Genomic DNA, 26,559 nt, shown 5'->3' on the forward strand with positions numbered 1-26,559 from the left:
TACTGCAATAAACTGACTTTTCTTCATCAGACCTGTTTGAAATAGGCTTGTAAAGAACACAGGCAGGATCCAGAAAAATGGAGTGATGCAAGTTTGTAAGGTTAGCAGTTTCCAAGAGTCTTGAAAATGTTATGCTTAGTAACTTAATAAAATGTTTATTCCTCAATTTATTTATATACATGCATCAACACAATGAATTTTCAGGGATGGTAAAACTGGGCTCTCTCAATCCATTAGTTTTGTGGCTTTGATGGGAGGGGCTAAAGATAATTTTAGATATTTACATTTAAAAAATTCTCAGATACATGAACCAGGAATTCCCCATAAAATGTCAACATCCCAAACACCTTAATCCACACTCACTGCTAGAATATTTTATTTTAAAATGTACCACAGTGAATGGGTGTATCCATATTGTTTTATAAATGTAGACACAAACATATGTACAAAGTGTGTGTCACTCGTTAAAGACCTGTCCGAAAGAAAAAATTACAAGAAAGTTAATGTAGATGTTTACACTTCATTTGACAGTAACTTATGTGAATTGAGGTTTCAGTTAGTGATGACTGGTAATAACAAAGACTGGTGATTATAATGACTAGAGAACTGTAAATTTCACTTTGTGCCTTGTGTCAAAATTTTCAATGGTAATTTTCACCAAAATTTTGTAGCTTGGTGAAACCTAAAATAATTATCTTTCACCACAGAAATTTAATGGAATCCTAAATAACAAATTTACTAACAATTATTCTGGTAATGGGGTATATATTTGGGGAAAATGAGTATCTGTCACTTTTACCAAAGACTATTCTCAGAGAGCTCAAAAAAGTTATGCCATAATAAATCATTCATATACGAGGGTCCCTTGTTTAGATGCCACTGCAGATTCTGATTATGTCAAACAGAAGGTCAGCACCGTGTTCCTTACTCTTGTAAAGGAGGGAAGCCTTTTAAAAACTCTTTGAAGAAGTTTCAGTAGATATGTTCAGAGTCAAACACAGCAGCACTTTACTGAGAAGGGTAGAGTAATGTGGTCAAAAGGAAATAACTCAGGTCTAAATTCAATGCTATCCTGGGCAACATAAAATGAATACTCACCAGGGTGGGCATCCCAGTGTGTCTGTCTTACACCTGTTCATCCGGAAGGTGGGGTAGAAGCCAGGAAAGCCCAGAGCAACACTGACAACGCAGACTGACTGCGCAGTACTCCACTGCTTCGGAAAGGGTAACATTCACACCCCTAACTAGAAAGAGGAGCCATCTGAGTATTTATTAACTGAGCTAACCAGGACTGTGAAATTTTAATACTGCCTGCTACTGAACTCTGTTACTGGTCTCCTCTCTACATAGGAGGTCGATGCTCGTGCTTTCCACAGGGTCCATTAAATCTGACGGAGACATCTACACCCCACCTGACCAGGACACTGGGTCTAAGAGTCAACTTCTGGCAACACTGACACGTTTTCCTTGCGTTCTTTATAGTACTAAATCGGCATAATGCTATCATAATCTGAAAATGATATGGAGGCATCCAAGAGTCCTAATTTACATATATTTTTGTGGCTATATGTATATACATACGCGCACACACACATGTATGTATGTGTATAGTATCCCACGACAGAGAATTTGTGGTAAAAATTAATGAAGACATTTAGTTTTCCTGTGGCCAATCATGTAATGAAAAATACCAGTGTATTAATTAACAAGGTCCCTTTTTTATCACACAGTATTTCTAAGCAGATATTTGGAATGCTCAGCAGATTCCACTTTCAGTCTCCCAAGACCTCCTAAGACGTAATTTAAAGTGGGACTTGATAGAACAAGTATCTTCAGACTCTAGTTAAATAAAACAGCAGAAGTAATTTCTGTTTATATCCTAGGGAAACATTAGATAACATGTCTTGTTTGTCAAACTGAGAAAACCATCACGAGATCAGCACATAAAGAAACAGACATTAAGGTGGGTAAATGCCCAATTATTTTGAGTCCTCATCATCTGTACAAAGCTAGGTGGTACAAGTAGGCCAAGTCTGACCAGGCAGAGTTTGAGGAAGGTACTTTCCTTTTTGATACACAAGAAAATAATTTTATGAAAACGAGGGGATGAGAGAGGGAGCAGCCCTGCGTGTCTCACTGCGTTATCTTTATTATGTTCCTGGTGCTGCTAAGACTGGTTAAACATAGCCTGCAACGAGAATGTTCTAATCACCAGCCACCTTTTCCACCTTTCTTCTTTTTCTGCTGTTGTTTCTTTTTTGTTGCTGGAGCCCCTGCAGGTTTCTGGTGTCTTGGGGGTATGATATTACTTGTAGATGTAGATGCTGTTGCTGCACTGCCAGGTCTTGGGGAGGTGGGTGGGCTGCTCACAGTTTTACTGGCATCCCTGAAATCATCAGATCAGGAAACTGTTGGTCATTCATATATTCAACAAAGAAAAAGACTATAGCCCTGGCTGGTGTAGCTCAGTGGATTGAATGTGGGCCTGCGAACCACATGATCGTGGTTCGATTCCTAGTCAGGGCACATGCCTGGGTTGCAGGCTGGTTCCCAGCAGGGGCCGTACGAGATACAACCATACATTGATATTTCTCTCCCTCTCTCCTTCCCTTCCCCTCTAAAGATAAATAAATAAATAAATAAATGAGAAAGACTATAGAAACATACACATAAGGATTTCATTTCTACCCTTAACAATCTCTCACACACATTCTATTTATTTTAAGGTGGGTACCCCAATCCCTATCCATTTTACTTTTGAACAAAATTTTTACTGCTTTATAATGAAAAGATAAGTAATATATGGTACATGCCAAGTCTTAGAAAGCTGAGAAAATAAAGAAAAAATTTTTAATGACTTATAATTCTACCATGTACAAATTACTTAATTAGTAACATTGTAATACTTCTTTCTAGTCATAGTATTTATTTATATCTTTGTTTATCTAGATATTTAATTCACTGAATAACTCAGTGTATTTAGCTTCCTTTTGAAGGTACTGGAATCCTATTATTTATGGTATAATCCTATAATCCAAATACTTAACCATATAATCAAACCAGAAATAACACACTTTCTTCCCTTTATAATAGCATATTGCACAACATCAAAGATATGTGATTGTATTTACCACACTTAAAATACATTGAAAAAAGTCTCACTAGTGACCCTGAGTCAGTATCAGAAAGATTCAACCTATGTTCTTAGTGACCACGGGAAGCAATGACTTACAGTTCTGATGAAGTTCCTGCAGTTGCTCCCTGGGTCCCCTTTCCAATCTGATCCTTCTTTTTACCCTTCTTTCTTCCCCGGTAGTAAGACCGTTCACGCATTGGTAGCCATCTTTCCGGATCTGGGGTCACTTTTGGGTCATAATTCTTGGGCAGTTTTCCTGTGTAACGATTAATTGATGAAGAAATGAGAAATCTATCCAACATGTTTTCGAGGTAGTTTTTTAAACAATGAGTCCCAGCCTAGGAATAAATAACATTAAAACTAAAATTAGTTTATCTGAGAAGCTTTTATTTGTATAATCTAGCCGGAGAAAAGGCCTTATTTCTAAGCAGGATGCAAATATTCAGAATCCATAAAGGAAAAGATTTCACAGATGTATCTATATAAAAAAGTTCAATTTCATTTGGTAAAACATATATTATTAAGAGAAATAATAAAACAAAAAATGTACATTATACAAAAGGGTGCACTAATATTCTTAATATAGAACAAGGTCTTGGCAATCAAGAGGTAAATCACAAAAGAAAAATGGGCATAGCTGTAATTAGGGTAAGCCAAGAGAAACAAAAATCATTAAATATGTGAAAAGATGGTCAACTTAATAAAAATGAAAAGGGTAAAAACTTCTATTAAACTAACAAATATTAAAAGCAGTAATAATACCTAGTGTTAGTGAGATAATGGGAAACACTCAAAAACCACTAGCAAAAAGGTTTACCGGGACAGTTGTCGAGAGCAAGGTAATTGGCAGTACCAGTCAAAATTTATAACTTCTAAAAATTTGTCCTGAAGAAATCTGTAAGTCTCAAAGTTATGTGTGTAAGAATATTCTGTGATAGTCTTTAAAATAGTAAACTAACAAGCCCTGGCTGGTGTAGCTCAGTGGATTGAGCGTGGGCCTGTGAACCAGACAATCACGGTTCGATTCCCAGTCAGGGCACACGCCTGGGTTGCAGGCCAGTTCCCAGCAGGGGACTCATGAGAGGCAACCATACATTGATATTTCTCTCCCTCTCTCCTTCCCTTCCCCTCTAAAGATAAATAAATAAAATCTTTAAAAAAATAAATAAAAATAAAAAATAAATGCAAAAATTAGTTTCTGCACTGTCCCAAAACTCCACTAAAATAATAAACACATTAGAGTAATAGGAGAAAAGATATTAACATAATTTTGGAAGCTGGAAAACAGACGGAGGAGTAGTAATAAACTTAGAGATTTTGGAAAACTGAGTCCTAAGATGGCAGTGGGCAAAATCAAGAAGCAACCTGAATCAGACCACGGATTTCCCAAAGACCTAGGAACAGATAACCTCCGACTAGGTGAGGCCAAGCCTGGTAATTCCACCTACTCCTGCCATAGATGAGGACAGCCTAAGCCAATCAATGCATGGTGTTGCCCTGGTTAATGGTTCAGGGCTGGACATTGACCTATGCTGGCCAATCAGATTAATGGGAAAGACTGCCAAATGTAGAGGGGTCCTCTTTGTCCTGTTGGATGTAAATGACAAGTATGTGGCCCTATTTCCAACAAACCACCTAAGACACTAGTGGGATTCAGTTTTGTGTACAGCAGAACAAAGAGATACTGGCTCAGCCAACTGTGATGCTAATTCTAATGCCAGTTTCACAAACTGAATTTTCTTAAGCTGGTTTGATAAAATTCTATGGTACTTGAAGCCAAAAGCACCCTAATGTATCAGGGCTTACTGTAGCCATGCACTGTTCTAAGAGCTTTATATGTAGTTATCTTATTTAATCCAAAGAGATACATACCATCATATTCTATCTTCAAGATAAAAAACTCAGACAGGTATGTTAAGTAACTGGTTCATAGTCACAGTAAAAGAGCAATGTTACTAGAGCAATAATTTGAATTTATGCAAACTCCAGAGCTGTATTCTTTAATGTAATAAAATTAACTGTTAGCAATAGTCAAGATAAAACAAAGTGTTCAATGACACAAAAGGAGAGGACAGTATATTTGTTCGAAGATTTTATTTTTTTGTTTGAAGATTTTTTTATAAGGCTAAACTCAAAAATTTTTTTTACAGAAAGAAATCTAAAGTTAATTTTAAAAAGACTTACCCTTCTTTTTTTTCTTCTTCTTTTTCAAGTCTCCCTGTCTACAAAGAGAAGAAAAATCATTACCATCAACGTGATAAAGTATAGAGTATTAAACGTGTGCAAGAGTGAGCTGAATAATTTATCATAAAGGTGTTCAAGATTTGCTGAGTGTGGACTCACTAAACCTAAGAGACTAGCTGGTATATTTATTTAGGTTAAATTGAATCAAGCTCCATATACTTGGCCTTGGGAGGGAGGAAGGCAGAGAGCAGTGGGAGGAAGATGTTTTATTTTGCAATTTTTTATTTTTCAGGTTTTGAACGCTGTGAATTTATCTTAAAAATTTAAATAAAATCTTTATTAAGTATATTGACTTAACCCCTGAAAGGACACTAAAAAGAGTTGAAAGAAGAAAACACTTTGAAATAATTATTAAGTACTCTGACAGCTATAGTAAAAAGAGGAAGATATTTAAAAAAAATCTCTGTACATACTCATGTAATATAATTCTACTGACAGTGTAAAATAGTGAACTAGAAAGATGAAACAGCAAGAATTTCTGCCAAAGGACTTCCGCCAAGATGGAGGCATAGGTGGAAAACACTGTGCCTTCTCCCACAACCAAGTTTGAATACAACAAAGGTTTGGAGAACAAAGACACAGCCAAAGAACAGAAAATTGAATTATATGGAAGTCCGACAACAATGAACCATTCAAACTAGGACGGTAAGAGGGGCGGAGCCAGCAACGGAGCAGGGTCGGGCAGGACAGATCCCCTGAGCTAGGCGCACAGGCAGCCTGGACCCAGTCAGGGTGTGGGGCAGACTGACCGCTGTCGCACATTCGAGCACAGTGAGACGGACCATGCAGGCCCCAGGGGGCAAGGGCTGACGGAGGTGGCACACTTGTGTGCAGTGGGACGCCATTACTCCTTGTTGGCCCCACCCCCACATACAGAGTCACAACCCAGAGACTGAGTTGCCCTGCTCTGGTGAACACTTTAGGGCTCCGATCCTGCTATGGAACAGGCACGAACAGCCCAAAAGATGGCTCAAAAAGAACTCAAAGTCCCAGAGCCCATAACTCTAGGCAACCGAGAGATTGCCAGCCTCTCAGAAGCACAATTCAAGACACTATTTATCAGGATGCTCACAGAACTGGTAGATTATAGTCACAAATTAGAGGAACATATGAAGGCTAAACTAATTGAAATGAAGGGAGATGCACAGGAAACCAATAGTGATGGAAAGGAAACTGGGACTCAAATCAATGGAATGGACCAGAAGGAAGAACAAAACATCCCACCAGAAAGGAATGAAGAAATGAGAATTCAAAAAAATGAGGAGAGGCTTAGGAACCTCCAGGACATCTTTAAACGTTCCAACATCCGAATTATAGGGGTACCAGAAGGGGGAAAGAAACAGCCACGAGTGGAAAACGTATTTGAACAAATAATAAAGGAGAACTTCCCCAGTCTGGCAAAGGAAATAGACTTCCAGGAAATCCAGGAAGCTCAGAGAGTCCCAAAGAAGTTGGACCCAAGAAGGAACACACCAAGGCACATCATAATTACATTAGCCAAGACCAAAATGAAGGAGAGAATCCTAGAAGCATCAAGGGATAAGGGGACAGTCACCTACAAAGGAGTACCCATCAGACTGTCAGCGGATTTCTCAAAAGAGACCTTACAGGCAAGAAGGGGCTGGAAAGAAGTATTCCAAGTCATGAAATCCAAAGACCTACAGCCAAGATTGCTTTATCCAGCAAAGCTTTCATTTAGAATGGAAGGACAGATAAAGTGCTTCTCAGATAAGGTCAAGTTCAAGGAGTTCATCATCACCAAGCCCTTATTGTATGAAGTGCTAAAGGGACTTATCTAAGAAAAAGAAGATGAAAAATATGAACAGTGAAAGGACAACAAACTCACAGTTATTAACAACCACACCTAAAACAAAAGCAAACCAAGAAGACAGCTAGATCAGGAATGGAACCACAGAAATGAAGAACACATGGAGGGTTAGCAACAGGGGAGTGGGAGGAAGAGAAGGGGGGAGAAGGTACAGAAAATAGCATAGACGGTAGGTAGAAAATAGATAGGGGGGAGGGCGAGAATAGTGGGGGAGGGAGTGTGCGGGTAGAGGGGGATGAAGGGACGGTAATAGAACAACTGTAATGGTATACTCAATAAAATATATTAAAAAAAACAGTAATCCAATCTAAAGAAAATATTTCTACATCATCTGTGTAAACACAAAGAAAAAGATCTGGAAGAATATACACTAAATTAATACCATGAGTTAATTCTGGATCAGAGGGGAGGGAGAAAATGAGGACTATGAGTTGGGCACAGCAAAAAAGAAGGGAAAAGAAACAAAGGGGACTTAAACCTTATTCACATGGAATTTTTGTAAGAGTCTATTTTTATTTCTAATAATTTAAAATCAGCATTAGTGAATGTTACAATGAAAAGCATTACCCTTGCTCCTTCGGTTGACTATCTCCAGCAACTTTTCCACCCTTCTTCCGAATGTACGTAGCACCAGGAGAATTTTCAAGAGCTTCAACATCTACTTTTAGAGACATGCTATCTGATGAGGGCAAGTGTTTACTAAGACTGCGATAGAACAGGAGTTCAGGAACACAATATATATTATTTCTATGCCAACAGAGAAGCACACTGTCTTTTTTGATGCCTTTTGTCAAAAGAAAAAAAAAGTTTAAATCTTCTACAGAGTAACAAATCAGGTCACAATGTCAATTATATATCATACATTGTAAAAGGAAAACCTGAGAAAGAAGCCATAACCTAATCATCTGTTCCTTAACTAAGTGACATATTTGTAGGTGGTGGCTTAATAAAAACACCATTCCAAAACAGCTATCAAGTGTATAAAATATAGACTTATTGCAAAGCTTTTGACTTGTGGGTGTCTAGCATCTCAGTTTGGGGAACATGCCCATACTGGAGTAGCACACAGGATACAAACTCAGCCAATCAGGACACCAATTCCCCTGTTTAAAATGAGCACATGACCCAAGATAGTTAATCTGAATAACATTTCAGAATCATGTACTACTAACCAAATTATATATATATATATATATATATAGGGTATTGGACTTGAACCTGGGGAAATATAAGCCACATTTTAATGGACTTCACTTTTGCTTGTGATCAAGCTGTACCCCAAACTGGATCTTTCCTTGTATTTTTCAGTCACATCAATCAATAAATTCTCATTTTTGCTTTTACTAGTTAGAAGGGGGGTTTTGTTTGCCGAAATTTACAAAAAAAAAGTCCTAGTCAAACATGTACTGGAAGAGATCTGGTAAACAACCAAAAGGATACGCTTTTGCTTTCTCAGGATCTACAAGAGAGTAAGCAGAAATCAGCTGCGCCAGGGTGTGAATATCTTTTGGATTCTGTCTAAAAGAAGAAATAAGAAAATGACAATTTATAAAACTGAAAAATTAACATAAACAAGCAAAATAATTCCCTCATCTCAAGTAAAATTTGGATTTCTACATCTCCACCTTTCAGAGCTTACTTCCACAGCTGTTCTAGGTCACTAATTGCCTCCTTCTTCCGCCCATATTTGAGTTTGAAGTTTGCAGCTTCTCTTATCAAGGACAAATGAGCAGGAGATTTGGGCTACAGTTGGAATAAAAAGAAAAAAAAGTTTTAAGCTAATCTAGCAAGTTAATGAAATTACATCCAGTAGACCTTTAAAATGGACCTATCCAGTAAATTCCTCATCTTAAGTTTTACAGAATGCATGAAAAATCATAAACAAATTTGCACACACAAATGGGAGGTGGGCAGACAAATTAGTACAAGTGATGACTAGTTTATGAATTAGGAAAATCATCTCCATTTAGACTGAAAAAAATTAGAAATAATCCCATAACCAAATATATGTTACTGTAGCTCTAAAACATTAACTTAATAGTTTCCAGAACACTGATATCTTTCTACCACTAACAGTGCTAACAGCAGTTCTGACCAGTGTGGCTAAGTTGGTTGGGTGTTACCCTGCAAACCGAAAGGTTGCTGGTTTGATTCCTGGTCTGGGAACATGCCTGGGTTGCAGGTTTGATACCCAGTCAGGGTGTGCAAGAGTGGCAATCGATCAATTTTTCTCTCTTACGCCGATGTTTATCTCCCTCCCTCCCTCTCTCTCAAAATAAGTAAATAATCTTTAAAAACCACCACCAACAACAAAAAACCCCAGTGCTAACAGTATAAATGCCACCCAGGTTGAGTACTGCCTATGCAGAGAACCATCTTGGAAAAAATAAAGATGTTCCTATTAGATGAAGGCATGGTGTACAATTACTCCAGGTAGAGGTGACCCTTAAACAACATGGGAATTAGGAGCATTGACCCCTGCATAGTTGAAAATCTTAGTATAACTTTGATGCCCTAAAAACTAAACCATTAATAACAGCTTACCGCTGACAAGAAGCCTTACTGATAACATATTCTATCAACACATATTTTGTATGTTATATATATTATATACTGCATTCTGACAAAAAAGCTGGAGGAAAAAAAGTCACTAAATCATAAAGAAAATACATTTATGGTACTTATTTTTGTAAAAATCCATATACAAATGAACCCGTGCAGTGCAAACCCATGTTGTCAAGGGTTAACTGTACTACTTTTCTACCAATTATTACTATCTATGGACTCTCTGGCCACTAGAGGTGAGTCCTCTTATATGCGATCATGCACTACTATTCTTCTTTCTTTTTTTTTTTAAGATTTAATTTATTTTTAGAGAGTGGGGAAGGGAGGGAGAGAGAGGGGGAGAGAAACATCAGTGTGGGGCTGCCTCTCATGTGGCCCCCACAGGGGACCTGGCCCAAAACCCAGGCATGTGGCCTGACTAGGAATCAAACCAGTGACCCCTTAGTTTGCAGCCTGCACTCAATCCACTGAGCCACACCAGCCAGGGCTATTCTTATTTCTTGAGATTACACACTCAAAAACACATACAAAGGACAGAGGTTTAGAAACATACCGAGCAATCCCCATCCCCCCCATTTTGCAGACATTTCTTACTTCTAATAACTCAATCTGCATCTGGTATGCTTAAAAAAAATAGAGTATGACAGTAATAGCATTTCATCTTTTAAATAGTAAGTAGGAATGTTTCAATTCTCCTAAATTCTGAGTTCAAAAGTGCAGCCTTTAATTTTAATATAAAAACATGCCCTTAATAAAACATTTTATTCCATTTATTTACCTGATGGTTTTGATACCACTGGATAGCTTGTGTGAAGACCTCAATGGCACTATCAATATCTTCCTCATGGCTATACATGGTCACTAATGCAGATACCTGCCCAGCCGAAGGTATAAATTAGTAAATATAAATAAACACCAAACATATCAATGGACTATTAATGCCATTACTTTCACAGTCCTACAAAATTTTAATAACTCACCATGCCTGGTTTATGTTTTAACTCCTCTATGCTTCTTAGGATTAGACATGCTTTGGAAACGTTACCTTAAGAAATTAAAGACAAAATCAGCCATCACAATGAAGAAAGCATATTATGGAAAATAAAAGAGACAAGGAATTTAAAAGCCATATTGTAACATCTCTAAATACTTCAGCTATGGGATCATGGGAAGAACGTACTCTTATTTAGTCCTGGCCAGTGTGGCTCAGTGTGTTGGAGTATGTGTTTCTCGTGAACTGAAAGGTCATCAGTTCAATTCCTGGCCAGGGTACATGTCTGGGTGGTGGGTGTAGCCCCCAGTCAGGGCATGTACAGAGGCAACTGATTGGTGTTTCTCCCTTTTCCTCTATCTCTGGATCAATAAATATATCCTCGAATGAGGATTAAACAAAAAAAGAACGTACTCTATTCATTTTACAGGTAAGAAAACTGAGTCGTAAAGAAACAACACACCTTGCTTACACCCACAAAGATAGATATGGCAAATGACCAGAAAAGTCATCTCCCAACTCCTAGTCTGAGTTCTAGTTCTCCTTTTCTGACTGTAACTTAAAAGTGGGAGTCCTTCCCTAAAGGCCTTGAAATATGTTACTGCAGATGAGTATAATGGAAACTTTCCTATGGTGTTAGAATTCTAATTTTCTACTTACTGCAAACCTAAACAAATATACTTTTCAAAGTCTTTAAAAACAAAACAAAAACATGACAGGCTCTCTCTCAGTAATTGTTATTACAATAAAATAGTTCTTCAAAAAACAACAACAAAACCCTGAAAACCTAATGAGGAAAGAAGATAAAGAGAGCATGACAAAGAGAGGTGGGATCCAAGGAAAAAGCAACAAACAGGGTCACGAGGGGACCAGCAGTGTTTCTCAACCTGGTTTTCATCACTAGCCCACTAAGGAGCCTTTTCACGCATTTTTTTCCGTATTGCCAACTCCCTCCCCACAACATTTTCATTTTAGCCATCATAATACACAAAAAATTTTTGAATACCCCAAACCAATTACCATCCGCACTGAGGATGGTACTCTGCACCCAAGCTGTCTGACAGAACTGTCTGTGCTGATGGAAACATCTAGAATCTTACTCTGTCCAACTAGCCACATGTGGCTACAAAGCTTCTGAAATGTGGCAGCACAACCAAATTTAAATAAGTTTTAAATTTCATTTAATTTAACTTAAAATAGCTACACGTAAATAGTGGCTACCGAATATGGTCAACTCAGCTCTAGATAATCACTCAGGGTTGGTTTAAGATCATGGACAAAAACACTAGCAGTTTTCTGTAATATCCAAAAACATCCAGTTCTCATTAAATTTTCTTGCCCCTCTCCCCCAAAGATATGAGATATAAAGAATAAAGGATAAAGGGTTAAGAAATTCTGAAAACTAGGAGGTAAAGTAACCCTTATTTCATGCAAATACTACCAAGTGACCAATATAAGCATTTCTATGCATGACATACCCAGGAAATCTGAAAGAAGTATGTTCTTTTGGAACAAATCTTATGCTTCTATATACTTCCAAGGCACAGACTGAGAATCATTCTAACAATTCAGTAATAACCCAAGGAAAGGCCAACTCACTATTAAGTCTGTTGGGGCTCACACCATCTAGTAGCGTCATGTTTGAAATAAGAATGAGATCTCACCATTACACAAAAATTTTAAACTCACATGGTCAACTATTTCAGAATCATTCCAACCATATGTTTCCATTAAAATGACATATTAGTCGTGATGAAATCATCATTAATACCTTGGGAAATTTTCAGCTGTGCCATGGTCAGTTTAATTTCAGCTGCATTTTCTGGATGCTGGTCTGAAAATTCCTAAAATTTTTTTAATTGAAAAAAAAAACAAAAAACAAACCAAAACCACGCATTTTATTTACACAATTAACTGTACACATTCCAATTACTTAGCTACATAAAAATTTAAATCCACTTTTGAAATATTAAACTTCTGGTCTTAGTTCAAAGTTTTACTCTGGAAAAATTTTATACAACACCTAATGTGCTTCAAAATTATGCTCTGAAAATAAGTGCAGTAAATGCCAAGTTTCTAGAAAGTCACTAAGAAATAATAAGATTATTCCTCCCCCTGCCCAAAAGATACACAAATAAATGATAACTCCTTACTGATGTTCCCTGTTAGGCAACTCTGCCCCTCAGGATGGTCCTAATTTTACCCCGTCCAACTTTCCAATGTACTCTACCCTCAAGAAATTAAAAAAAAATCTAATAGCTGATTTAGACGGATAAAAACCAAGTCAGGAGCTCTGTAATTATCTGAGTTTGGACTAGACTTACTGGAAAATACATTATTGAAAAAAAGGGTTAAGTATGTTCTGGTATTATAAGCATAAAAAAACCCTTGACGTTAATTAGACCTCAAAATGAAAAGCACTCTAAAGAGTGCTTAGAACAAAGTGCAGAACAAACATGTACTAATGCAAATTTATATGAAACAAAGGTATCGCCCAAGAATTAACTAAAGTGACCCTATAGAATTTTTCTATGGTATATTAAGTAGCAGTTTGTCTGTGACATTTGTAAGTTTTTATGTATAATGAAAATGAAACAAAGTTGAAACTATTTGACACTTCATTAAGTACTCAAGTAATTCCTTTACCTGAAGGAGCTCTATGGCTTTCGTGTGCTGCTTTTCACGACAGAGCTGGGCAGCTTGGATTAACACAGGCAGGAGATGCTCGGGACTTTGGGACTGTAAACTGGCAGATATCTTTCGGCACTGTTCTGCCTAAAAAGACAGTATTCGCACCCCCAACAAAAATAAGCTGGTTAACGAAATTAAATGTAAGTGAGTGACCAAAAAGGAAAAATAGATGGGGTAAGGAGGAAGGAAATCAGCCGAAACAAAATAGGAGGTAAAAATCTGCCTAGGATAAAGAATTGGTTTATAATGTCTATTCTTATTTTTTCCTATTTAAAAAAAGATTTCCATTTACTAAATTTAAACTATGAGTCCTAAAAGCATTTAGGAAAGGATGAGTTATAAACATCCATTTGAATGCTTAAAACCCAGAATTTTGTTTTAAAAAATATATCAAGTATCAGCCTTTGCCTCAAAACAACAAAACATATAGGTATTTCTTGCTAAAGTATTTTAGAATAACTTAACTCCATTCTAAATAATAAAAATGTTACTGCCTCTCATCCTCGCACTAAAAACCTCTGCTCTAGAGTATGAAATCTCATAATTGACTTAGAATTAATGGACATTAGGGTTAGAACTGACCTCCTTAATATTTATAACACTATATTATAATTTTTTACTTTAATTCAGAGAAATGAGAACTAATGTAATGAGGTTATCTCATCTACTGATATGTTTTCTACTAACAGCACACTTTTACACAGAATTGGGAAATTACGTGTCTAACCAATAAAATCTCTTACCTATGACATCCTGAAAAACACATGGATACAAGACAAAATATAGACTGCAATGATACAGCCATTATGCTTCAGGGGCCATACTCCAAAAAGGTTTAGCCAGAGGAACCAGAGATCTGTTACCTACCTGGTTCGTGTACATAGCGAGTAAAGCTTTGTTAAATTCTATGGCTTGCAGCTGTTTTTTGGAAAGCTTAAACTCTACTCCTTCAGCATTGGTTAATTTAACCTTCTTCTTGGAGTCAAAGACATTTTGGTCCTGACAAAGAAAAGTTTATCCATCATTAAGAGCAAGCTCGGACTTCAGTTCTTTTATGCTTATTACTTTCATTTATTTTATATAAGAACAAGAGAACATGGAAGATAATACGTCTGCCTGTTTGGGGTATGCTTCTGCCTATGCTTCTAAGATGCATATAAATTTGTCTTGGGTTCTTAGTTTTGTCTTTCCACTATTAAAGCTTGTTTTATAAAAGCTTGTTTTGAGCTTTTTGACAAAAAGTACACAGGGACAGCACAAATCTTACAGTGAAAATTAGGACTAAAAAGATTAAAATTTGTAAGTTCTACAAATTATGCCCTTTAGAATTTAGATGACAAATGAGGAAAGTAACTCATTCCTCTCTGAAACACTTGCTATACGTAAGTAAATTCATTAAAATTCAGAAATATATTCACACCTCTCTTGAACACATTTTTAGCAAAAAATAATAATGTAACATGGCTACTGTTTTTCCCTTCCTTTATTAACATTATTATTATTTATCCTCACCCAAACACATTTTTAAAGTGCTTTTACAGAGAAAGGAGAGGAGAGTGAGAAACATCGATGAGCGAGATTTCTATCAACTGGTTGCTTCAAGGTCTCCCATACTTTGGTATCATTCAATCTAACCTATTTTTTTAAACTAGTCAACATGTATATATCCTCTTAGTTTCCGTTTTCTCATTTCCTGCCTCCTACAGGCCATAGATGTTTCTTTATAATTTATTTGCTTAGGCTGGTGCTTAACCTTCAAACTGTATCTCTCTTTCAAGGGTAAGCTCAAATTCACCAACCTAGAGATCTTTTCTTTCACCAAATACTAAAGTTATAAAGTATAAAGCAAGAAATTTAAACATGTACACTTTTTTCAAGATCGAAATGAAATTTTAAAACTGTAATGATTAAGACCATGTTTCATCATTACCTATTACACCCAGCAATAGATAATAAATACCTGTTGACTGAAGAAAGCTCAATGTATAATTAATTGCATTAAGATTGAGTATTTAGTATTTAGTATTTTGCACACTCTCCTCACAATTTTAAAACAGGTAAAAAAAATCTGTCCTCACTGGCATTTCAAATTATTCATAAGTGTAGGCAGGTATATATTTTTGCTAAGATTCAATAGCCTGCATCAATTTTTGGAAGCCTAAACCATGCCAATGGCCTTTAACATCCTGTAACTAATACCTCCCTTAATGCCATTTTCCCACTTCTGAATTTCTGCTATTGGAGGAGAGAGGTAGGTACTACAAAGGAGGAAGAGCAAGCCTTGGAGTCAGAGACTGGAATCTGAATCCAAGTTCTACCTCTTACTAGTTGTGACCTTATACATATTTCTTAACTCCTTTCAGCCTCAGATTATACTCTATATAAATTGGAAACAAGTACTGCAACCTAAAAAGATAACTGAGGATAAAATAAGATGGCATTTGAAAAAAAATCACATGGCATATCAAAAACCCCCACAAATGCTACTTTTATTTCCTATTCACCTGAATTTCAAGTCTGAACACGAGAAAGAGAACCTGTCCACAGCTCCCCTTCAAAATAAAAACCACTGGAAAAAATTATCTACAGAAAACTTTGAGACTCACTAGATGTAAATATTATGTAACACATGCACAAAGTTTAAAAGTTCAAACATTTTAGTTTTCTAACAGAGATTCTCCACATTATCACACTAAGAAAACAGTAAGATTTTAAAGTCCAGAATTTGTAACTACAAAAAAGTTTTATTACATGATCTACTACAATTTTGGACTCTGTTATGGAAACAAAAAACAAAAAAACCTACTTATCCTAGAACAAAGCCAGGTAATATGCCGTTAGCTACAATACAAGCATAAGAAAGCCATGGGTAACTCATACCTTGTTAATGGTAATGATGTTATTTGCAATCACGGCCAGCAATCCCACATCTGTCGGCCTGTGAACAAGCAAGTAAAAAAGGATCAACCCTTTAAAAAGAAATCTCCTTCCCAATAAAAGACACTTCATTTTAATAACTCACTTTAGTTTTATTATCTGATTGTAAAGTTGCAAAGCCTCCTCTGTACGACCCTGAAGCTGCAGAATATAGGCCATCTGCCCATGAATGATGGCCAGTTCTGCCTGGGGGTCTTCCTCAGTTCCATCCTAAGCAGAAAAAGAAACATTTTTTCCTGTTAATTCTCAAAGTTGCTCCATGTACTTACCAAGTAATCCAAACATTCAAAAGGTATAGAATCCTAAGACATACATATTTTTAGAAATTTTGCCTTAGATTCATTTTGTTAAAATTAAGGAACTGCTACCAAAAGAGGTAAGTTCACAAAATCCTAATTACTGCCACAGAAAGAGCTTCAAAAGCTGAACTAATTCTAAAATTAAAGCAGCCCTCTTAACTGTCAGTCGAGATTAATTCATATCCTCCGTTCCTCTGGAAAAGCTGACCGATGTCCACGTACCCACGTAAAATGAACGCTCGAGGCTAGGTGGCCGTTCTCTTTCACCATGCCCAGCTCTCCTGTTCTCACCTGTCGAATGTATGCTGACTAGTGGTCAGATGCGCTTGCTTGCAACTCCGTTATGCAAGTTATGTTTGACAAGCAAATGATAAAACGTACTTATCACAGTAAGAGAAGTACTGTGGGTGCAGAGACTTATTTCAATAAAAACTATGTTGAATGCTCAGGAATATTTGATAAAGGTGAATTACTAAAGAAAATTACTAATTAGGTGTGAGCAAGAACATGGTAAGAGACGAATAAGAAAGTTAACATCTAAAAGGACTGTAATGAAACTACTTCACAACTGTCTTTCAGATAGTGTTGTACTTAAAAAAAAAACATAAGACAAACCTGGAAATCAAATCACAAATACTGGATTATGTAAGATATATGCATGGAATTACTATGAACAGACTCATACACAGAGACCTGAGCCCTATATCTAAAATAGAAGACTGATTGTATATTTATGTGATCTTAAAACAGAATGCATCAGGTAGATAAAAACTTTTGTATTGTAATTTCTCACCCTCAGCAATGCCTTTAAGTAACCGATCAAGAGGTTTTTCTTGCCCTGGCTGGCGTAGCTCAGTGGACTGAGCACAGGCCTGAGAACCAGAGTATCATGGTTCCATTCCCAGTCAGGGCACATGCCTGGGTTGCAGGCCAGTTCCCAGCAGGGGACTCACAAGAGGCAACTACACATTGATGTTTCTCTCCCTCTCTCCTTCCCTTCCCCTCTAAAGATAAATAAATAAAACCTTTTAAAAAAAAGAGGTTTTTCTACTATCAATCCTATTCGGTGAGTCACCATCTGTTTCAAAATGTCAATAAAAAGTGTAATAAAGCCCCTTACAAATTTGTATTAGTCCAAAGTGTAAAATTTGGGTTTAACAACAGTAGAATACTTACAGAATCTTCTGATAATGAACGGCGGCAAAGATCTACAGGAAAGAATGGTTTTAAAATTAACAACTGTCGGATAATTCCCATTCCTTTCACCATTCCAGAGAGCAGCATTTCAGGATAATTTTAATAACAAGTAAATTTGACATTTATTGTTAGTATTAACTATACTAGATAATACTATCAGTCCCTGATTATCCTAGCTCTCTGACATTTGTAATCTCTATGTTAAAGACTTTAACATAGAGCTCAATGTATAATTAATTGCATTAAGATTGAGCTCTTGCATTAAGAAGATAAAGACTTTAAAAAAGTCTTTAAAGGGCATTTAAAAATATAAATGTTGATTGCCAAAAGTCAATTTTAGAAAAATATAAAAATAAAAACAATCTCACCAAAAATAACAACCATTAGCATTTCAGTTATTGTTTTTGTTAACATAAATATCTGGCTGCATTTAAAATGAAAGTGGGATATTCTACATATACTATTTTGCATAGTGTATGTAGAATACTACTCAAATTTGAATAATATGTAGAATACCGTCCTCCATTTAATATAGTATGAACATGTTTATGATGTACACCTTCATTTTTAGCGTTAATGTCATAATTTTAAATGACAGCATGGTAATCTGTTTGGGTGTTATAGTAAAATTTAGCCAACTGCCTAACAAAACAGAAATGCAAGATGTTACTACAATTTCTTCTAAAAGCTTTAACACATGTAAATATTGTCTTAGGTTGGCCAAAAAGTCTGTCCATTTTTTCCCATAAAACAGAAGACACATTTTTCATTTTAACCAATAACTTGATTGATTTGGATATTTTGAGTATGTCAGCTGTCTCATGTAATATTAACACTGATTATTCTCAATCAAAGAGAATTACACTCGGCAATGCCTCACTTTGACTGCTGTCAACTTCAACTGGCATACACGACCATGGCGCATCGTCCAGCAAATCTCCTGAATGAAACTTCACAAACCACTTTTGACACATTTGATCTGTTATAGCACCTTCTCCATACACTGAACAATTTTGCTTTTGGGGTTTTTTTTGCATTTCAGCTGTTTTCACCTTTCTTAAAATAATAAAGCATAATATGCCAAAATGACACTTATTTTCTTTCATCTTCAATATTAAAATGGCTAAACAAAAATTTACCAATGTTGATAAGTTTTTTTTAAGTGCACGCTGATATGACAACTGTCACCATACAATCTAACAAAATTGTTTTGAATCAAGTTAAAGACAACTAAGTGCTATTAGAGCCATCGTGCAGAAAAACAAAATCAAACAAACTTTTTGGCCAACCCAATACATGAAAACATACCAAATGGAGTAAAGATATCCTTGAATAGTGTTATCGATGTATAAAATATATATAGTGTATGTGCATACATGGACCCATATAGGTATACCACATTATTACTATACTTGAGCACCTGTATATTAAATATAACTAATATTTACTGAAGGCATACATATTATATGCCATGTACTAATGCAAGTGCTTAACACTGATGAACTCTATTTAAATTTAACATGTACTATAACTTGTCCAAAACCCACCCCTCAAAACTTACACTTTAAGGTCCTGTGTGGTTGAAAATGAACTAGTATAACTCACAAATGAGACAGAAATGGAAGACAGATACTGTAAAAACTCCAAAAGAAAGGATAGATTAAGCCCTGGTTGGCACAGCTCAGTGGATTGAGCGCGGGCCTGTGAACCATAATCGCGGTTCGATTCCCAGTAAGGGCACATGCCTGGGTTGCAGGCCAGTTCCCAGCAGGGGACCCACGAGAGGCAACCATACATTGATACTGATGTCCTTCTCTCCTTCCCTTCCCCTCTAAAGATAAATAAATAAAATCTTAAAAAAAAAAAAAGGCTAGATTAATTTTGAGAGATTCCCACTAAGTTAATCATTTCCCCTTAAAAACTCCAGAAATTCAAACGCAGATTTTGAAAATACTTTGCCAAGTTATATGTACACCACAATCACATATAATCTTTAAAAATTTCCAACCTTCAGCTCTCTGTAGGATTTTCATTGCCTGACTCAGCTGGCCTTGTCCTATCAGTGCACATGCAGCATTGTAGCACAGTTCGTGTGTGCCTTCTTGGAGGCCCAAGTTCTCCTGTCATGGAACAAAATACTAGTCAAACACTAAAGAGGAATATCCTTTTCACAGCTACGTGATACTCAATGACACTTACTGGAGCCACTTTTTCCCAATTGCTTTGAGCTGCAACAACTGCTGAAAGGTTTGTTTTTCTCTCCTCCTCATAATCATCTTGAGAGTTTCGGACGAGATCTCTATACACAGCTAAGCATTCATCATAGCGTTCTAGCCGGTATAACTGAAGACAAATAAATAACAAGTAAAAAAGTCAGGGGACAGAAGAAATACAGTGCTATGTCTCCAACACTATACAAACCCTATAGAACCACAAAGAAGGAAAATATACAGCATAACACGGGCAATCAATCACTCTTCCTTTATAATTTCTCATTTAGTTCTGCATGCTACTACTTCTTTCAAAAAGTTACTTGCAATGAATCTACTATATTGCAGATTTGTAGGCATTATTCAGTTAAAAAAGTTACTGTATTTACCTCTTCTTGAATTTAGGTAAATGCCTAAGTGGAATGTGAAACAAAACTTTTCTTTAATAGAAAACACCATTCCCTAAATCTGACTTACAGTGAAAGAGCTATCTGATAGCACACCACAACTACTAAACTCCAGTAAACAGGAACAAAATTAGAAGTTAACAAAGAGTTAATACTTCCAGGAGTTTGGTACATTTAATGTTCATTTTGTCTTTTTTAGAAACCAGCAATTGTATAGGGTAGTATGTACACACAACATGATACAAAAGGGTAACAAGAACCATCACTGTGGGTCAATTAGTCCTCCATGTGTGTCAAAGACTAGGTACCCTTCACGAATCTCAAAATGCTAGAATTTACCCTGAACTTACCCAGCTTACTTTTAGTTCTTTATAGACCTACAATCTAAGAACTTGCCCAAATATTTCTTCAATTCATTTATATTGTTAAACTCATACTACTTCTTGGGAACAATACAGTCAATACAAGATTATTTGCCCTAGATTGACATTTTAAAAATCTTAAAGAGGGTTTTTCTAGTTCTAACGATATTTCTGTCCTTTCCTCATTATAGCAGTTCTATTTTTACATTAGGCTTCATTATATGTCTCAAAAACTTTTAGAATAAGGTATTTTCAAGGATTTCATGAACTAGCTGAATTCATTCAAATTATCACCATGATTTTATTTGAGATTTAGTATAATTTCAAAATTCTTTAAGTATACAAGCTCCTTTCCAACTTTCATAGGATAATTCATAATTTTAAATTACCCTGAGGAAGTCACTTGTTCATAGGCTATTATACATGCAGCTTTTGCAAGAAGATCAAGAACAGAAAATATGTTTAAATCCCAAGGACTGGTTCGGTGGCTAGTTTTGTGGAGCATCAGGTTCCTCATCCATGCTCTTTACTACAGGTAGAGTCATGCTCACTCAGGATGATTGTCAACAGCTATTTAAAAGCAGTAATTACCACTTGTCCATAAAGTTCCTTCAGTTTGTCAGTCTGCTGGTTGGCACTTTCTATTGTCTTCAAGGCATTCTCAATTCTGTTCAGCCTATACTCGCAATATGCCTTTTCAAAAGAAAGAGAGTTACTGAAAAAGGAAAAAAACAATATCTGATTACTAGCTCACACAGCAGAGCACTCACTATATGCCAGATACTGCTCTAAGCACTTGATATATACTGTTATTTAATCTCCATTAATAACAGACGAGGAAGCTGACAAAGGTTAGTGACTTGTCTGGAAGCCACACAGGTCATTAGTGGCAGAAAATATATCCATGTCCTTAGCCTCTTGCTTTCATGGATATTCTTATGAGAATTATTAGCCTTTTGAAATAAACACTTAAGAATGAAATCATGAATTAGCTAAATAACTGTCTTAGGTACAAACACAATGTGAACACCATTTTAAATAAATTACTACAAAAATTCCTTAAATCTACTAATCTAATAAGCCACATAATGCTTTTTTTTTAATTTTTAAAAAGATTTTATTTATTTATCTTTAGAGGGGAAGGGAAGGAGAGAGGAAGAGAAACATCAGTGTATGGTTGCTTCTCATGCATCCCCTGCTGGGAACTGGCCCCTGCTGGGAACTGGCCTGCAACCCAGGCATGTGCCCTGACTGAGAATCGAACCGCGATCGTCTGATTTGCAGGCCCACGCTCAATCCACTGAGCTACACCAGCCAGGGCTAATAATGCTGCTTTTAACTTGTTAAAGAAGCAAATGATTAGCAAAAAAAAAAAAAAGTAACTAGATATCTTAAAAGAACATAGTATTTGTATTCAAACTGGTAAACATACAACTACCTATATACCACTTTAGACATAAACCTTTATCTACATTAATGTGACACCTAAAACTCATTTTAAAATTTAAACCATAACCCATGAGGGCAAATATTTATCAAAGTGAATGGCAATATCCTTTATTTACTTGCCTGACAAAAATCATTTCAAAATTTCCTTAACTCACAAAATGGTCAAAATTCAAAATAATGAATTTCAGCATAAACATATTTACTAGGAGAAAGCAGCATTTTTATTTCCTTTTAATTTTTAATAAAGTTTTTAAAATAAGTTTTCAATCTGTAATACATGTTTATGGCTCAAATAAAAAGGCATACACTAAGAGGTTTTACTTCCACTGTTTTTCAACTCTACCCTGTTCCCCCCTGCCTCCTACAAGTGACTATTTTAATACACTGTTTCATTGGGCAGTGTTTGTTTTGCACACTTAATAAAATACACATATAAATGTTTATACATCCCTTTTCTTATACAAAAGGAAGTATACTATATACTGGTCTGTACTTTATAAACTAGAATCTTTCATTAAAGAATAAGTGTGCTGCAAACTTCATTTTAATATACATTTCTTCTGGGGCTTAGACATAACTGTAAAAAAAAATCAAAATTAGAGTAACAATTTAGAATACAAGTTCAAATTTCATGAAAAGACAAATGAAATAGCCCTGGCTGGTGTGGTTCTGTGGAATGAGTGCCAGCCTGCAAACTGAAAGGTTTGCTGGTTCGATTCCCAGTCAGGGCACAAGCCTGTGTCGCAGGCCAGGTCCCCCAATTGGGGGTGTGTGAGAGGCAACCTATAGATGTATATCTCACACATCTGTTTCTCTCACTCCCTTCACCTCTCTCTGAAAATAAATAAGTAAAATCAGAAAAAAAAGATAAATGAGATCAACAAAAAATAACAACAAAAAAAATACTACTAAAGACTGCTGAAGAACTCTGGCAATGAAAGATCTTGGCCTAAAATGAACCTTATCCAAACCATTCTCAAAGGAGAATGCTAAAACAGACCTCCTCTTATACCACCTACCACACCGTCTGTTACACTGTTCTCCCTATACCCCTCTGAGAACTCCTGTCACACTTTATGTTCCACCTCCCTCCATAATTTACCTCCTTCTTAGTGGGTCAAAGGGAAGATGGGGTAAAGAAAAGGCCCCTAAAGCAGAAAAGAACAAAGTTACTATTATTCCAACCAGTTTCAAAAACACTACTGGGAAGCAACAGAAAAAAAAGAAACAGGTCAAAAATCACTGAATAGTGGTGGAAAAGTTACTATAGTTATGGTAAAAGTGTTTCTAGTAACTACACAAACAACCAATTGCATCACTTACTTGACTAACACTTTGGTGTGAGTATTGATGACATTCAAGGCTTCCTTGAAGCTTCCATTCTGGATAAGGCACACCACTTTACAGTGCAGGGCAGTAATATCATCCTTGTCGATCTGCAGTACTACCGAACAGTTTTACGAAAATATTTTTAAATCCACTTCTTTCTCACATTTTTACTAAAATTTCCCACCCCTTATCTCAGGAAATTAGTTTCTAATTATACTGCAGCAGGAATGATTTGTCAAACCATTAAACAAAAAGTGGATCTTCATTTTTAACCTAAGAAGTAGTAGTAAGGAGAGTTACAATTTAACAAGTTAGAGTTTCATTGAGATAGATTCCCAAGATGCATGTTCCCAAAAAGGAGAGTGAAATAAAGAAGCAAGAAGCTGTGTTCTTCAGCTTTTTCATCTTCGGATGCATGTTACATCCTACATATTTCATTACTTCACAGGGAAAAGTTCAGGTAGAATTGGGAAACAAATTTAGTTTTGAATACAAGATTGTCATTAGATGACAATTGTCATTAGATGACTTGCGGTCTTAGGCAAGTCATCTCACAGCAAATCTTAATTTTCTGATCTGCAAGATGAGTATGAAAGCATTACCTATTTTATTCACAAGGTTATCAAGAAGATGAAATGAGAATATTTCACTAGTATCTGTAAGCTACAAAGTATACAGATGCAATTTATCTTACAATAGTTTCAAAAACCATTCAAAATTTCCCTTTTCACCTAAAATGACCAAAGTACAAGGAAGGACTCAGATAGCCAAGTTTCAATGCTGAATAGCTGTTCAGTGTCAAAATGATCAGGATCACTCCCCTTGCTCCTGGGCAACTACAGGAGCCCAATTTTAAGAATCAAAGGCATTCTGACAAAGACGACAACATATACTATACTTGAGAACTGAGAGATATTGATGAAATAGTTCCTGCAACTTACTACACTGCCCCAAGTAGTAATGGCTGCAGGCCTAGCCAAACGCTAACTTTAATTCAAAACAAGTTTAGGAATTAAATAATTCTAATTAGTATCCATTTTCCTCCATGCCTGAAATCACCAAAAATGCATTGTGAACACAATCACTTATTTTCACATTAACCCAACTATAGGTTGTTGAAAACTATTTATACAACTTTGTATGTTACTGACATACTTTTATGTTATTACCACTTTAAATAGCTAAATCCTGTACTGGTAATTGCATTTCCAAATCTACTAAATATAGGTGGCATTTTCAGTAAAGAATTTAGCACGAAAGAGAGCATTAAAAAAGCAAAGCCACATTACAGTGACGTAGTAAAGGATACAGAAATATAGTGAGTAAACTTCACACCGAAGTAGTTTATTGGAAATTACAAGTAATAGGGCAAAAAACAGGCCAAGCTTTTTCTTCGAATGTGATTTCATTTTTTAGTGCTCCACACACACACTGCCTGGTCTAGTGACACTGGAGAGATTACATCTGGGAACGCAGGCCTGATAAGCAGATCCAGCCCTTCCCTCTTTCCTGAGTTTGTATTCTTCACCTCGTCACCACCAGCTTCTAAATTACGTGGCACAGGCGGGTTTCCCCCCTCCCCCTGCCCCGAGGCCCAAGAGAACAAACTCCTTCAGCAATAGTCTCCATCGTTCCTCTAAATGGAAGGAGAAAAGGAGGCAATGTGAAATATTTGTAACATAAGGCGTGAAAACACAGGAATCAAGTAAGAGAACAGTCTGGACGAGGCGTAGGCAGCAGACGTCTCTTTAAATCCCTCCCTCGCTTCCTGCACGGCGTAAAGAGGGAAGTACACGTGGCTCTAAACAACCCAAGACCTATAGGTACCTTTGGGCGGTAGGGGGCTTAGACCACGCCCACCACGCTCTCCAGGCGTTCGCACCCTAGACCCAGGCAGCTTGGATCTTTTCCCCCCCAAGCCAACTGAGAGGTGGTCCGTGCGCCCGCAACAGACCGTGTCCTTCCGCCAACCCGGGCTGGCCCCAGCACTTGCCCTGATACTTACTCTTGTTGACGGTCTTGAGAGCGCGGGTGAAATCACCGTTTTGGCCATAACGGTTCACTTCGCTCCACAGCGCACTCACCGAAACCCCACTGCTGCCGCTGCTCGCCATCTTGGAGGAAACGCGGGAGGGGCGGGGCAACCGCTGCCCCGGAAGAGGATCTCTGAAGTGACCGGAGGAGGAAACCGCTGGTTGCTAAGCCTTCAAAGTCGGAAGCGCTCTTATTCTGGAATCAACGTCAGAGACTAGCTTACACTGTTGTTGCTAGAAATTTGTAGATAGTGTCTCTACACCTTAATTGAAGCGGGTCTGGTGGAATGAGGCCTCGGATCTCGCAGGGTAGTTGAAAATGGTTTACCAGTTTTGGTTCTGAGCTTCGTGTATTTCTGGGGTGGCCGCTGCCGGCCAGGTGGGCGACGGTCCATGGAAGATAAAGGGTCAATAGAGTGGTAAAATACCTACTAGAAACCATAAGGGGTCGTTTGAAGAAGGGGGATAGGGAGAGAGATCGTTTCTTGCTACTTGAGAATATTTTGTAGGGGGGTGGAAATGGGAGGGAGGGTGGGGTGGGATGGGAGTAAAAGACAGAAAACTGTACTTGAACAACAATTAAATTTAAAAAATCAAATTCAATTAACTTCTGTTAAAATAAAGTGCTTTGTTAAATAAAAAATATATTTTGTAGAGGAATTGACATTTGTAGGGGGTCCTGAAAGGTAATAGGAATATCTGGGGTTGGTTCTGAGTAACCTTACGGCAGAGAAGCGAATCTGAGAAAACGCACGGAAAAACCTTGAAGTGCAAAGCGCGTTTGGTTACATCCTTTGGCTGCTCTTTGGGCTACAGCCCAAAAGGTGCGGGAGCAGGTGGCAGTATGACTGGAAAAGCAAAGTGTTTGCAGATGGGAATGT

General features: G+C 36.9%; 1 protein-coding gene across 1 annotated transcript; it reads right to left on the reverse strand.

Moving 5' to 3' along the window:
• Positions 1 to 352: 352 nt before the first annotated feature.
• Positions 353 to 25,794, reverse strand: SRP72 (signal recognition particle 72). Its single transcript, XM_037034075.1, has 19 exons — positions 25,651 to 25,794; positions 23,640 to 23,760; positions 21,459 to 21,582; positions 20,088 to 20,231; positions 19,897 to 20,008; positions 17,868 to 17,899; positions 16,478 to 16,602; positions 16,336 to 16,393; positions 14,323 to 14,454; positions 13,411 to 13,539; positions 12,536 to 12,608; positions 10,754 to 10,818; positions 10,552 to 10,647; positions 8,848 to 8,951; positions 8,649 to 8,726; positions 7,776 to 7,913; positions 5,321 to 5,358; positions 3,233 to 3,392; positions 353 to 2,386 (listed from the first exon to the last, which is right to left on the reverse strand). Exons 1-19 carry the CDS (start codon positions 25,757 to 25,759, stop codon positions 2,209 to 2,211), a joined length of 2,016 nt encoding a protein of 671 aa, XP_036889970.1. The 5' UTR covers positions 25,760 to 25,794; the 3' UTR covers positions 353 to 2,208.
• Between the last annotated feature and the right edge of the window lie 765 nt (positions 25,795 to 26,559).

Source organism: Sturnira hondurensis, unplaced genomic scaffold (assembly GCF_014824575.4).
Source record: "Sturnira hondurensis isolate 20B ecotype Veracruz unplaced genomic scaffold, ASM1482457v3 Scaffold0022017, whole genome shotgun sequence".
In the NCBI taxonomy this organism is placed as follows: Eukaryota; Metazoa; Chordata; class Mammalia; order Chiroptera; family Phyllostomidae; genus Sturnira; species Sturnira hondurensis.

Coding starts and splice junctions, on each gene's coding strand:
- SRP72 (XM_037034075.1), bottom strand. CDS start 25,759: ATGGCGAGCAGCGGCAGCAGTGGGGTTTCGGTGAGTGCGCTGTGGAGC. Junction 16,603..17,867: donor GTTCATTATCAGAAGATTCT/GTAAGTATTCTA, acceptor TTTTCTGCTTAG/GATGGAACTGAGGAAGACCC. Junction 16,394..16,477: donor AATCAGATAATAAAACTAAA/GTGAGTTATTAA, acceptor GCTTGTTCACAG/GCCGACAGATGTGGGATTGC.